General features: G+C 45.2%; 1 protein-coding gene across 1 annotated transcript; it reads left to right on the top strand.

Annotated features, from left to right (window-relative positions):
* Positions 1-1,770: 1,770 nt before the first annotated feature.
* On the top strand, positions 1,771-8,488 carry LOC135900196 (sclerostin domain-containing protein 1-like). Its single transcript, XM_065429637.2, has 2 exons — positions 1,771-2,220; positions 7,374-8,488. Exons 1-2 carry the CDS (start codon positions 2,100-2,102, stop codon positions 7,679-7,681), a joined length of 429 nt encoding a protein of 142 aa, XP_065285709.1. The 5' UTR covers positions 1,771-2,099; the 3' UTR covers positions 7,682-8,488.
* The last annotated feature ends 6,139 nt before the right edge of the window (positions 8,489-14,627 follow it).

Genomic DNA, 14,627 nt, shown 5'->3' with positions numbered 1-14,627 from the left:
ACCATCATTTGGCCCCCCCCCTGCCAGCCGAGAGACCTCAAGCGACCTTTTCACGAGTGATTAGCGCTCATCAAGAGTGCATACAGGCATCTTTTACACAGGTGGCAAAGCTTTCCTCTCCCCTGTGGTGCCTGCGACAGCCTCAAGTGAATATTGCTTTTCCTAGAATTACAAAAAAGTCCAATCATCCTGCGCCGGCTCTGAAGCAACTTACGCTCCTGTTACTGTACCAGACGTATCATGACCCCATTCATATATATACCGATGGTTCGACCTCACCTACCAGCTCAACTGCCGCATTCGTCGTTTCAGCCAAGAACGTTACAGTTAAGTTCAAATTGTCGCACACGACTACTTCTATATCGGCAGAACTTGCAGCTCTCGCTATGCCGCTATGGCGCTATGATGTACATGCCGCTATGATGTACATCACCGAAGAGCCAACAGAGAAATGGGTCGTATTTTGTGACTCTAAGGCAGCCCTTCACAGCATCAAGTCTGCATTACGTCACAGAACTTACGAGCAGATGATATCTGACATCAGGGAAGTGCACCACCAAGCTCTGGAAAGAAGACGCCACATTACATTTCAATGGATCCCTGCTCACTGTGGCATCGTCGGCAACAACCTAGCTGACAAGGCTGCCCAATGTGCCCACGAAGATACCAAGACGCGTCCAACACCTTTGGCGAGGTCGGACGCTGTCAGAGAACTTTGCCTACTTGCACGCAAGTAGTCACAAGATCTCTGGATTCCAACAGCCTTCAATTGCAGATTACGTAAACTGGACCCCACGCTACGGCTACAACTGCCATCTAGCCTTTCCCGCGACGAAACAACCTTGTTGCGTCGCTTGTGGCTGGGAGTGGCTTTCACGAACGCATACTCCTACGGTATGGGAATGGCCGAGAACCCGATGTGCGACTCATGTGGGTGCGAGGAGACCATCGAGCACCCACATTTTGTACCCACCCACTATTGTGTACCTGCCCTCGCTACGATGTCCAACGCCTCTCTCTGCGGGCAACTTTACGCCGACTGGACTCGAGACCGTTCACCGAGTCAAAGGTACTCGGACTGTGGCCACACCCGTCACTGGCTCGAAAAGCGATTCGTGCACTAGTGCAGTACTTGAAGTGCACCGGCTTAAGAGACCGTTTATAGTGTCTTTGTGTATGGTATCCCTCCCACACGTACTCAGTGCTTACTCTCCCCCTTTCTTCCTCTTTATATTCCCCTTTCCCCCACCCCCATTGTAGGGTAGCAAACCGGATGATGTTCTGGTTGACCTCCCTGCCTTTTCTATCCTTGTTTTCTCTATCTCTCTCTCTATACGGACAGAACATCGTTACCGCAAACAAACCGGCTTCTTTCGGGAATAAATATAGCCGCCAGACTCGGGACTACTCTCTAAACATTCCTTTGCCCTGCCGCGTTCCAGTGCGCGCTTACGTCACTTGTATACATCACGCTGTTTGTAAGACATCAATAACGTCTAAGACTTAAATAAACGGCGAGCCTATAGCTCAGCCAGCTCTTTCTATCGCAAGCTTATAAGCGGCAGCTCCTGCACTTCTTCACTCTATTTGCTTGTGCTTTTAGTGCTTATTTTTTCGTCTATTAGCGCTAACTTAGTAGTCTTCGCGCGTGCTCACAGATGGCAGTACTGCACGCGAAACACTACGCTTTCTATGCCTAAATAAGCAGGCTGCACATGTCGGAAGTTAGGCAGTTAGCAAGGATGGACGAGGGGCGACTCGCCGGCGACGACAGTTGATACGAAGAGCCTCGTTCGCGAGGCGGCAATTAGAAGTTCCAAGGAGTCAGGCCGGGTGGCTGCGGAAGTAAGAGGGGGGGGGGGTGCGAATGTGGAGAGGAGGATAGGGCCCAGACGACGGAGCCGCCGCGCAGAACAAATTTTTTACGCAGCCAATCTTTGACCTCGCGGAGTCGGGCGCTCTCGCGTTGTGGAGACATGACCGAGTGTTGAGCGCGGGTTCTTGCGGAAGGCGCGCTGTGAGCAGGCGAGCCGCGGGAAGATGTGACAGGGCGCTGAGACGAATGTCGCGCTGAACAAGACGCCACCGTGAAGAGAAAAATGGAGATGCTGTTGAGCGTCAAGCTCGTTTTCTTGGTGCTTTTCCTGGCGGGCAGCGCTTTCGGCGCTGTTAGCTACAGCAGCGACCAGCAGACTCCCCATGAAGCGGATATCAGGAGAGGTGCGTTCAGTTTTCCTATTGCACTACCTTGTTTGTTTTTTGGGAACAGAAGTTCGGGGGGAAGGGGAGGGGGTAGTGTCTGCGTGAGACCACGTACGCTTCCAGACGTACTATTCTGCATGAGGGCCATTGTTCACCAGCGGTGCTTGAGTCACTTATTGTGGCATCGTTCAAGCCGCCAAAAAGGAGGATAATCTCCAAGATCCTCTGTAGGGAGAACAAATTGTACATGAGAGGCCACGATGCGAGAATCTATCGATTAGGAAGCCGCGTAGTTGGCCTGAAATTGGCTGTGGACTCTAGCGAAAACACTTGATCGGTCCTACCTCGTATGTATATATATGTGACCTGTGATAAAGAGAAATCGTTATTGATTCTATGTATAAAAAGCAAGGAAATTACTTTCTGGGTATATATATATGTAAGGTCAATCAGTTCTGCGGAAGCCACACAAAGTGCAGGAAGGTTCACCATTGGAAAAATTGTCGTCCGCCCGACTGCACAGCAGCCAGCTTCAAAGGAAACGCATCTTGAACTGCGAAGCTTCTCTTCTGAGAATCCCTTGTGGTGTTCCTGTGTAGTTTCGGGCTACTAATGGTGATGACAATTATCTCCACTATATGGACATGAGGTGACAACTCATGAAAAAGACAATGGAAGAAATACAATCGGAGTATTTCGATCCGTACATATGGGAAGTTCAGAGCGGCAGCTTACAATCTCCCCCTGCCACTGTTTCACCGCTCCTCCCTCATCTACTAGGACTTGGTTGCCAGGGTGGAAGAAAACTGCTGCCCAATGCATTGGGATTTTGCAAAAAGTACTGTTATCGGTAGCGAGTTCGAACTAAAGGTGGAGTAATCGCGAGTGCCTAAAGTGATCACGGATTCACACTTGACGGGCCCTCCAACAGTTTCCATTAGCGGTCTGCGCCATAGTCGCGTATGTAATACCAGAACAAAACGAATATGCGCTAGGGGAAACCTAGTGGTTCCCTATGAAGGAAAGCAGCGAGGGTAATGACTCGCCGCTGTGACTCACTAATTGAGGCCTCCTGCTGCGTTAAAGATTTGTTTCATGGCAGCAATGGCCTCATTCTTACAGGGAAATAATGCAAAGAACGCCGGTTCACTGATTCGCTGAGCCGTCGGAGATCAAACCAAGAGGCATAGTGCAGTCAAAATTATTTCTCTTGCCTCTACTTCGGCGCCCGTCAAAAAGTGCCTCCATTTGTTTCTTTATGGCGTTAAATCGCATCAATTATTGTAAACACTGAAGTGCAGCAGAGGATCTTCTTAGGAACAAAGTGGATGGCATCGAGTTACACGTAGAGGACAATTTATAAGATGATCTCGTTATTTTTTTCGCGAATGTGTCCGAAGCAATTGAGTCGAGCGCGCTTGCAAATGCGTCGCGATGGCAAAAAGGGGTGCGGTCGCCGTCAATGTCGTTCCATGCAGTAGGGAGCAGCAGAGCGACGTCGCGCCTCGGGTGTCACTGCCTGGTTAAGCGACTGCATGACGCATGCAGCTGATGCTTTCAGAGAACCCCATAGGCACTGAGAAACTCTCCACTTTAGCGCGTTGCTACTTCTAAAGAATCCCTTGCCAAGTGTAGGAGAGTTGAAAATCCTCGACCAAATTTCTGCGTCTAATTATCAGCGCGGTCTGTCCTCAGCAACCCCTATCCCCCATCATACTTCTCAATAAAACAAAATAGATAAAACACAATTGGACTTGCTGGAATCGTTTGTTCTTGATTCAGATCACTTCTGAGAGCTATGATAATGGGAATGTTGTGCACGCGGCAAGATGTAAGAAGGGCGTGTGCACACAAAAGCTTTTGCATGATTCCTTCTCTATTCCTACGTAGGTGCAATACGCAGTCATAATTTAAAGTGCGAAGGACGACTTCAGTGACTGCAAACTGCGTAGACATCACGGAGAGCAGGAAAAAACAAATTTGATTACCACTCCGTGTTTCTGTTTGGCGTTAAGCGCAGGACAGAAAGAGTGTACAAGAACTTTGACCTCTTCTGAGTACGCCTTTCCTGGGTACACTACGATGACCGTCACAGTGTGTTGTCAGGCAAGATTAATACGTACACAAACTTAAATACTCAAGCGTTTTAGAATAGCGTTTGTCGCCTTACGTACAGTAAACGCGAGTACATTTGCGGGATGTTGTAGTGCACGTACTTTGAGTACCTTTAGTTTAACGTACGGCAAAACAAACGTAAGAAAGACGACGATGATGATGATACTGCTGCTGCTGCTGCTGATGATTAATTGGCATCTCCTTTGAAACAGGGCCATGAAATAGGCTGCTTAATTTAACGAGCTATGCTATACATGTTTTTTTATCTAGCATTTTTGTGTACATCTTAATCTTTCTTTTTTCCTTCGAAATCAACCTTGTACCGCTAGCCACGACTGTAAGAGACATGGCGGTATCAATATCTTCCCTGCTTTTTTGCGCCAATACTCTTAATGTCACTTGCTTATCTTGACTGCTAACCCGTTGACGCTTCCATACACTTTAAACCCAAGCGCCTCTGGAAGGTGTACGTTAGCTATGGCTCTCTCGGGGTGGATTCCTTCGCATTCCATTAGGATGTGATGAGTGGTCTCCGAATTTTTGCTGCAGCCATACGCATGCCTCATCTATTCCCGAATATTTTCACCGGTATATTTTTGTTTCTGGGCAACCTGCTCGAGCCTCAAATAGCAAGGCGCTGCCCTTTGTGTTATCGTACAGATTTTTTCGTCTACTTTCTTTATTCTCATTCTTGTATATATGCATGGTCCTTTTTGTTCCTTTTCTTTGCTTCCAATTAACTGCATATTTTTTTCTCACTTTCTTTCCGATGACCCCTGGTTGTCTATTTACAGTTTCAATTACCTGTTACTTGGTTGCCAAGTTTCTTGACCTCTTCCGCCAGTCTGTGTCCATGCTTTTCAAGCACAGATATTTGTGCACTTTAGCTGCCCATTTATTTTCATCCACTTTCCAGAGTCCTTTTTCAAAACTAATTTTGCTCTGTGCTTCTCTGAACTGTTGAAACTCTTCTTTGAAGCTGGATGGATGGAAGGATGTTTGAGCATACCCTTTGGAACGGGACGGTGGGCTGCACCACCAAGCTCTTGCTATTATACTGCCCATTGTCCTACCTAGGTTTTTTATAAAAGAAAAAGAAAACAGAAACGCACGATGAGTTCTGATAACCAAATTTTCTGACCCCCTATTGTGAACTTTGTTTTTGTACGTCTCCGTTTTTTGTCGTTTCCCAGCTTTTCTTCTACCAATCTTCTAATTGCGTCTTACTAATCTCTATTGCGGACATGATAACTTTCCCCTGCTCTCGCTGAACGCGAGGGTTTCAAAGAGTCCAGTGGTGCCTAAATCGACCGTTAGGCAGATATCTTCACAGTCTACTAAAACATTCTCCATCATTTCTCTAGCTTTACCGCAGCAAGCACATTCTTCATCGTTCTTATATCTCGCTTTACAGGTGCGTGTTCTAAGGCATCCTGATCTCGCTTCGAAAAGTAATGAGCTTCCCTTGGAGTTATCATAACTTGTTTGTTTCCTGATTTTGTTTTTACCTCTTAAGAAGTTACTCATGACAGGTTTTTTTTTTTCATTGCCGCCACCCACGAGATTATTTCAGCCTCTCTGACTTTCCGGATGGCGTTCTTTGTTACTGTGTTGCTCACCCTACAGGCCGCATACTTGCTTCTATATGAAGGTATATAATATGGTATATATACATATGAAAATCGCCGCATGATTACGCGTCCACGCGCCTGGGCACCAGTGGTCCCTGTTATTACTCAGAAAAATTAACTCAGCTCAATGCCTAGTGCAGCGGCCTCGTGAAAGTGGCGAGGCATCGTAATTGGCGTTGGTCACCGTGGCATGCGAGCTGCCGTTTTAGCCTGAAGCGCGAGGCTAACGCAGTGCGCAGCGGATTCAGGGAGGAGGACAACAACATGCTGCTATCCGACAGTTGAATTATGCGAAGAAAAACAAAAGCCTCTTGCTGCGGCACCTCACTGCTGACAGAATACCATTGGTTGCAACCTAGTATACTCCACATTTTATTTTTAAGAGCTTGGCTAACGCCGTGTATAGAGAGAACACCGTGTATAGAGAGAAAGATGAATGGAAGGCAGGAAGGTTAACCTGGGCTGAGCTCTGTGAGCTACCCTACATTGGGGGAAAAGGTAAGGGGAGGAAACAGAGCAGGAGTGGAGGGGGGAGGGAGGTGTATTCTGTAGAGGTCCACCTATTCGACTGTCTATTTCACCGTTCCTGATTGGCTAGGGCCGCTCGTCTCCTGCTCGCCCATACAGCTGCATCCTATTAGTAGTGGCCGAAATGGATAGTCCACAAGGTGGACTCTAACAGAATTAACCGTACCGCTAGCGTAACATCAATGAAGGACAATCTATCTCTTTCATCACTTGCATCTCGCAGAACAATAGCACGTTTGACGCTGTTTCACAAATTTTATTACCATTCCTCCCTTCACAGTAACTTCATTTCTCAGCCTCATTACCTATCGAGCCGCATCGATCATCGCCATAAGGTCGGACTTCAAACAGGCAACACTAACACTTTCAGTCAATCTTTCTTTCCCAGGTCATCACGACAGTGCAATCACCTTCCCTGTGAAATTGTATCTATTGTCGACAACAAACTGTTTCGTAAGGCTTTAGCTAACATTGTATAATTGGGAATTATTAACGCGTTATTTCATTTACTTGCCGTACTTACAAGCGACTAAGGACGACACTGGTTAACATTGTACTAACAGGAATTATCAAGATACTACATTGTATTGTATAATTCGTAATTACTAACACACTGCATTGTTATTTTCCGTACTTTATTGTTATACATCCCATTTTCCCACTCATTTCTGTTATGCCTTCGGGCCTTGAGGGTACCATAAATAATAAATAAATAAATAATAAAAATACCCCAACCAGGAGAGAAAGGTGAGTGTCGATGTCGCCGACCGATCGAAAGTTGCCAACGCTGCATCGCAGATGGTCGCTCATTCCGGTTGCCTTCAGGAATCGTGCCAGCACTTTTTTTTTTTCTGGCCTTCTGCACAGAGATACCAGACGTACTTTCATACCACGCAGGGTCCCCAATGCTGGGCTGCAAGGAGTTGCGCTCGAAGCGCTACATCTCAGACGGCCACTGCACCTCGGCGCGCCCCCTGCTGGAGGTGGTGTGCGCCGGTGCCTGTTTGCCGCTGGACCAGCTGCCCTGGTACTCGGACGGATCGCCCGCCGGGGCCGCCGCCAGCTGGAGCTGCGAGCCCGGAGCCGTGCGCCTCAGGCGCGTCCACCTGCTCTGCCCGGACGGAGAGCGGAAGAGCTACAGGGTGCCCGTGGTGCGAGCCTGCAAGTGCGTGCGCAGCCTGGAGCACGCGACGCACGCATCCTGAGGCTTCCGCGTCGATGGCCGACGAAGTGCGGCGCGCTTGGCTTGAATTGCGATCGTTAGAAAACGAAGTTTTTCGAGTGCGTGTAGGTAGTCTGGCTACATTACTTCTTGAACACCACGTCGAGTAGACAGATCGCCTTCTAGCCGGTTGTCACGCGGTCGCGACGTGCTTACTGTGAGCCCTTAAATTTGACCGGAACGCATAAGCGAGAGAAAGCTACATTCTGACGTCACGTGCAGTTGCTGAACAAATGTGTTATCCAGAACCCATTTATACGTGCATCAATATTCCAACGACGTTGGAGACTTGGAGAATGTCGTGCGTCTAAATTCCTTCGGCTACACAAAATGGTGAAGTCACCTTCGCAACAAATGTATATTCGCAATGTCGTAAGATGCGAGTCCGACCGCATTCGAAGCGAACGATGTACAGTAAGATAGGGTGTGCCACTACAAAGCGTTTTTTTTCCCACTGTAGGCGCATTCCAGTTGTTTAATAGATCATTGGAGTTGGAAATGGCGGTTAAATTAATTATGAATACACCTTACTTATGAGGCCTATTAAGTTTAGCTTAAACAATTTCATTGAGGCCAGAGAAACCAAATAATTCACGGATACACCTTATATTCTGCACAAATTCTGCAGCTAGAGACTGTCTGAAGACAAAGGTTATCGTCTACTGCTGGCACAGAGAATTCGCAGACAGTTTGTTGGCAGTAGACGACGCAAGTGTTTTTAAGAGATACTGACAGGCTAAGCAAAAAATACATATATAGGCTTGGTTAAAAACAACTGTGAACCATTCAAAGCATGCCGAAAAAATAAAAGAGTCCATGGCGATTCAACGTACATGTTGTAATTTATGTTGAAATTTAAATTGATGTTTTAGCGAAAGAACTGAATAAATGCTGTCAAAGTAAGTGTGATGTTACAAGTGCGTTTAAAGTTTTTCATGCGTTGTTTACAACGCATATTTCAATGCAATGTTTACACTTACACACCGCATAAGTCACAAAGCTTTTTGCCGTCCAATGTTTATGCCAAGAGATCGTCCCTACAGTTTTTCAGTGGCTTAGAAATTACGCAATTATTTAGTTTTCTTATTGCGCGTCAATGCCGAGAGAACAGACGCTGCTCGCGCACTCACCTGAAAGTTGAAATTAGTGTGCGCTGTAGATTTTCTGGAATTCAGTATATCGACGACGTTCGCGGTCTACACTCCCTTACAAAAAATTTTAGTAACATTTTATAAACCGTCTTTAGACAAATGTTACTAGAACCTATCGACATTCTATAAAACGTCTTTAGACACCGTAACAACTTCCTAGTAACCTCCTACCGACTATTGGCCACCGATATTGAATTGAAAGTATAGATATAAAATGTCGATAGAATTCTTACCAACTGCTTATTATCTTATGTCGTTAGAAAGTGTCAACTGTGAAGCGACTATTTATTGACCACCTTTATACATCCTAACAACTTGCTAGTAACAACCTGTCGACTATTCGCCACAGATAGTTGACAGGATGTTACTAGGAAGTCGTTAGGATGTATAAAGGTGGTTAATAAATAGTCGCTTCAGTTTTTAGAAAGTACATAAAAATTTTATTCAGAGGGAATTACTTTTGCAATTATATATTGCAAAAGTAAGCTTTGATTATCTCTGAATAAAATTTTTATTTGCTTCCTAAAAACTGTGCAATGACTATTTATTAACCACCTTTATATATCCTAACGACTTGCTAGTAACATCCTGTCAACTATCTGTCTTTGGCGAATAGTGATTGCCAAGTGGCTAGGTGTGGCATGCAACAGAAGAAGACGGGTTTCCATTTGTGCTTGAACACATCCATTTAATATCCCCGGGCTAGTAAGGAGGACGAGTTCTCCAGCTGCCCTGGAAGTAGGCTGAAATGTTGCGTTGTGTAGTCTGGAAACGAGAAGAAAAAAGGCAATATATTAGTTTTGCTACAGTGACATTGCAACACACCATGCATCTGTTTCTTAAAAAGGAAGTGCACAAGAGACAGGCTTTACAACCTGTGAGCTATAAACATCTCCACCTGTTTTGTGCAAAGTCCTGCATTAAAGCAGGGAGCGTGATGGATGTACGTAACACCAACAGATGCACGACACATAAACTCTATCGTACCAATTGTCATCTACAAACAAAAGCTGTAAATCAACTTCAGTTTAATGAACTTCGATATTCGTATTGTGACTAGTACATGGAAGTTTCATGTGTGAATTATCTTAGGAAAGGCAAGGTGTCAGTCATAACTATGCTGCAGCTTTGCTTGGGCACAGGTACATAGAAGAGTTGATTTTTATGTTGCACTTAAGAACCACGAAATGATACAAGCAACATGTAAGCAGTTGAACAGGCATTACGGACGTTCTACAGCAAGATTAGAAAATGCCTTTGTTGTGCAGGCAGACATTGTCAAAGTGAGCTTGTTACTAAACATGTTAGCTTTCCACAAGACAGGATATTATATTATCAGTGCATTCATATGACCAGGGCCTCTATCACAAAAATACATATGCCAACAGTAATGACAATTTTCTAGTTATGGTGGCAAAGCTTGCATAATAATATGCTATTATAATCAGGTTAATAGCTATTTTAGCAGGAAAGAAAGGAGTATACCTTAAGATAGCACTGAAATTGCCATGAAAGGAGTTTTGTTGAAAACTGCACAAAGAATATTAAGATGCTTCTTTGTGACACACATACCTACTATGCTGTTGACCTTCTTGGAATCCAACGGATCCTTCTGTGGAAGGCATTTGACAGCCGCCCAAAGAAGGACCTCCCTTTAACGTCTTCTATTGAAAAAGGAGCTTTAAGGAGGCCCTCCGCGAAGTGAAAGCCTGAGTTGTTAGCATCCAGACACAGCCTCTTCAGCAGGCCCTTTTCAACGTATACACCGTCACCGATGTCTACCTGTGAAAGAATACAACAACCAAAGATTCATTTTATACGCATTTGATCAAGGAATGGTTAGGAAGTAGGGTAAGGTTTGCAAAAACGGAAGTCGCTGCTTCTTGTTGATTCGGTTTAAAGAACAAAGCAGCCTTATGTATACCATACATGCATTGTACTGAGCTGTGTACTTTTACGTAAGACTAGAAAGTATTGGGAACTTCAATGCAAAAGAAAGACATGCATCTGCCTAAAACTAAGCAAATGCGTGCCACCCCTTGACACAGAGTGAGATCTGGTGCTGTTTTAGTGATTAGCAGACATTGAAAGCTTCAAGTCTCATCGAGTATAGGGCCAAGCTGTGCTCGATTAGTGGCGCACAAGTGCTCGCGAACTATCAAACAAGATGCAATTGTCTTCAAATACAATTCTGACTTCCCCTTGCAGACATGCACTTTTAAATTTACTGACTGCACTTGGGTGTAAAGATTTTGTCTGACAGAGTGAATAAACAATATACACAAGCAGCATTTTCATAGTTAGCATAGTCTTTAATAGGTACTGATACCTTCAATTTAGAAAGCCCTGTATATTGGGCCTCATCAAACTAATTTCACAAAAGGTTTGTCAAGGTAGAAGCATAGAACTTTAGTCATTAGAAGACAGGTGAAAGGAGTTAATTATTGCAATTATTACTGAAAATTAAATTTCAGACAGCTCATCCCAATGAGAAATTGATGCAAGCAGTTTGTACATGCCACATAAGCATTTAGATATCAAAAATAGGGATTAGAGAAAACCTTCCCTTAGAGGTTCATTATTACAGGCAGCCATGCCCTCGAGAAGACATAACTTATTTTTCTGTAGGCAGAAAGAGGCTCGAGTATTTTATTGACACATATATGTGCCCATGCATATATGTCATCTCTGTTGTAAACCTTTTTTTCATGTACATGCAAGGTGTGTTTATAACATCTCATTGTGCACAAAATTTGCGTAATAATTTAAAGACCGCGATTTTGTAGCGATGGTATTCCTTTTCGCTATTCGTTAGTAGGCTGACCGACGCCCCGGCCCGTGCTACGTACTGCAGCTGCCGGCCGTTAGCGGTGGGCGAGAAGTGATATAGAATCGAGGGGTAAATATCGCTACAAAATCGCAGTCTTCAAATTATTACGCACTGCCGAACGAACACAAACTTTCAATGTGTTTTCATAATTGTGTGCCCATTCAGGCATAGCAATCAAGGCGGGTAGCAGAATGCAAGTACGCTGTAACATCAGAGGAAGCTTTCGTGAAATTGCTTGCTAAATGTGCACAGCAACATGGCTAACATACGATAGGAAAGCGCTTTGCTCTAGCTAGTTACACAACGCTCATTACGTAAATCATAAGCTTCAAGAATGCGCGCAAGCGCCAAACTTGCTTACATTTCAAGACTTGGCAAACGCTCCTTCGTCTAACAGGTACAGAAGCACCGACGTTTCTCTGGCGCAAACACTGTAGAACTGCCGATGAACTCCAGCTCCACAAAAGCACAACCTTCAACAGTCTTCCAAACACTACAATTCGAAGCCCCAGTACCAGACTTTTCACGAGAGCGCGGGCAGGCAGCTCGGCAGCTCGGTACAGCTCGGACGGGAGCTGTACTAGGGCACTCACTGACGTCACTGGTGGATCGCTCGAAACACACGGCGAACTAATGGCGTTGCACGAGTCCGGAGGGTTTGGGATGGTCACTGCACACAACAAGGAGCACGTTTTGTCTAGGCACTTCTAAAATTTAACTCAAATACCACCTTACTGCAGGGAGCACTCACGACAACCAACGTGGTGTGTCGACCAAACAAATACTACAGTAGCGCCACTCTGCGGTTTTTTAGAAAAATGTATCTTAAATGAAAAAATTGCGTGTTTTTTCCTAATAACATTTGATAGAGTCTTTTAATAAATTTATTTGGTCCAGAAGTGTGTACTTTGTACTTTGTGACACGACGTTTAAGGAAATGTATATATAATAAAAACTAAGCGGATGTTGCCTTCAAGATTCGCAATTACTTCAGGTGCATGCAGGTTGCAAAAGCACGGCCTTCGAGATCAGACTGTCACTCAAAGGAAGCCGTAGTAGGAGGCGGAGAGGCATTTAGGCCCCAATCATTGGGTTTACAGTGCCTAGGTAGGCTTCCTTATTTATAAAGTGTATACGGGACTTCAGCCGAACCATGAGCGAGCTATACAGACGCACGCGGTACGATTCGGTGTCCGCTCCGACGTGCGGCGCTGCATGCTACGGCATGAGCGGCGCGTAAGCTCCGCCCACAACCAACTCCCCAGCTTGAGTTCATATCCACGTCGAGAAACGCAATAAAAACAACTCTGCACTACACTGCTTCGCTTTACGCGAAGGCTGTCGATAAAATTATGCCCCTGTGAGTGACAGAACACTTCACGACGGCGCGTTGTCCACTGACGGCTCCGCTAAAGCCAGCGATAGGGCCGGTAGGCATAGCTAGGCGGACGCTGCAGCCGACGGCGCTTGCGATCCAGCCCGAGCTCGTCGAAGAGTGCTTCTTTTTGCCAAAACAATGAACACTGTACACTTAGGTCGGCCGTAATTAAATACAATTGGTTTACTCGACGCAGTCGTTGCGAAGGGCAAACGTGCAAGCGAAGCGAGCGGCCTCGCTCAGACGGTCGGTGTGTGATGTCTGCTCGCGAAATGCCCTCGCGTCGCGGCTCCCGATCTCACCAGTAGCTTAGTGCTAGTGTACAAGGCGCTGGTTTGCATAACAGGCACACGTTCGAGATAATTTTACTGAACTGGTAACTATTTCATGTCAGAAACAAACTGCAGCAGGCAAGGAAAAAGAATAACTGCGAGAAACCGGAAAGCCAGCACCGCCTCCGTGGAGGGAACGTCAGAGAACGTCACATACCAGCCGCGCTGCCAATGGCTGCGGCCAGACGACGGCGCAGTTGTCGGACACGTCGAACGATGAAAATCTGCCCGGTTTGTCGCACGCCGGACGTCCGATCCGGCGCTTCGGCACGGCAAAACACCTCGATTCGGGCTGCAGTTTCGGCGCGTCAGACGCCGGATCGGACACGAAATCGGACCGTGTGTCTCCCGCTTTAGTTGGCGAACACGAGCCGATCAGCGCGCCGTCTAGTGCGGTGGTGCATGGCCTACGGGCTTCTTTGACACCTACTGAGCACAAATTCATGATCACCGCTCATATACACGCTTCCCATGGCACTAGCTCTCGTGTTTTCGAGAATACGTGCCCACATCTTGAATTGGTGAGACCATATTTCCTCTTAGCGTCCGGTATTAGAAGCAATTTTTTTCTATGAACATTCTACTATCATCTGTTACTAGGAAGTTGATTAAAAATTAGGAAAACAGTTACTGTGCAAAAAAACATTTTTTTTAATGCAGCCAGTCTTTGCATATTCATTTATAGTTCAGATGCTGTTATATGTTCATTTTTCACTAAATCATTTTTAACAACTTTGTAGTAACCAGTGTTACTAGAAAGTTGATTGCAAATTGTGGAAAGTTGCACCTGTCCATGAAACAACACTGTCTTGCACCAGCCATGTTCACTGAATAATTATAACCTTATTGAATAATATTCATGTATGTTTTGTAACTTGGGTTATGTACTTTAAGAACATAATTATTTTTATTACCTTCCTATTGAATCGTGTTTCTAAAAAGTTAAAATAGTGTGTCTTAACTTTCTAGTAACTTTCTTTTTACATACTGAAGTTAGAAAAGAAGTAACCAACTTTCTTTTGACAAACGTTACTAAAAAGTAAAAGTCAATAGGATGTTACTAAAGTTGATAGGATGTTGATAAAAGTTCTAAAGAAAGTAAGGAAGCATTTTTGTATGGGCTCTAAAAAAAGTTTGCACCCTTTGGGGTGTATATATGCCGCACAACAGTAATCATCATCTGCCTTGATGCGTTTCCTTTCTTGAAAACGCCGCGCCCGCTATTTTGCTGTCGGGAA

The sequence above is a fragment of the Dermacentor albipictus genome, chromosome 4 (genome assembly GCF_038994185.2).
Source record: "Dermacentor albipictus isolate Rhodes 1998 colony chromosome 4, USDA_Dalb.pri_finalv2, whole genome shotgun sequence".
In the NCBI taxonomy this organism is placed as follows: domain Eukaryota; kingdom Metazoa; phylum Arthropoda; class Arachnida; order Ixodida; family Ixodidae; genus Dermacentor; species Dermacentor albipictus.
This window is presented reverse-complemented; position numbering and strand designations above follow the sequence as displayed.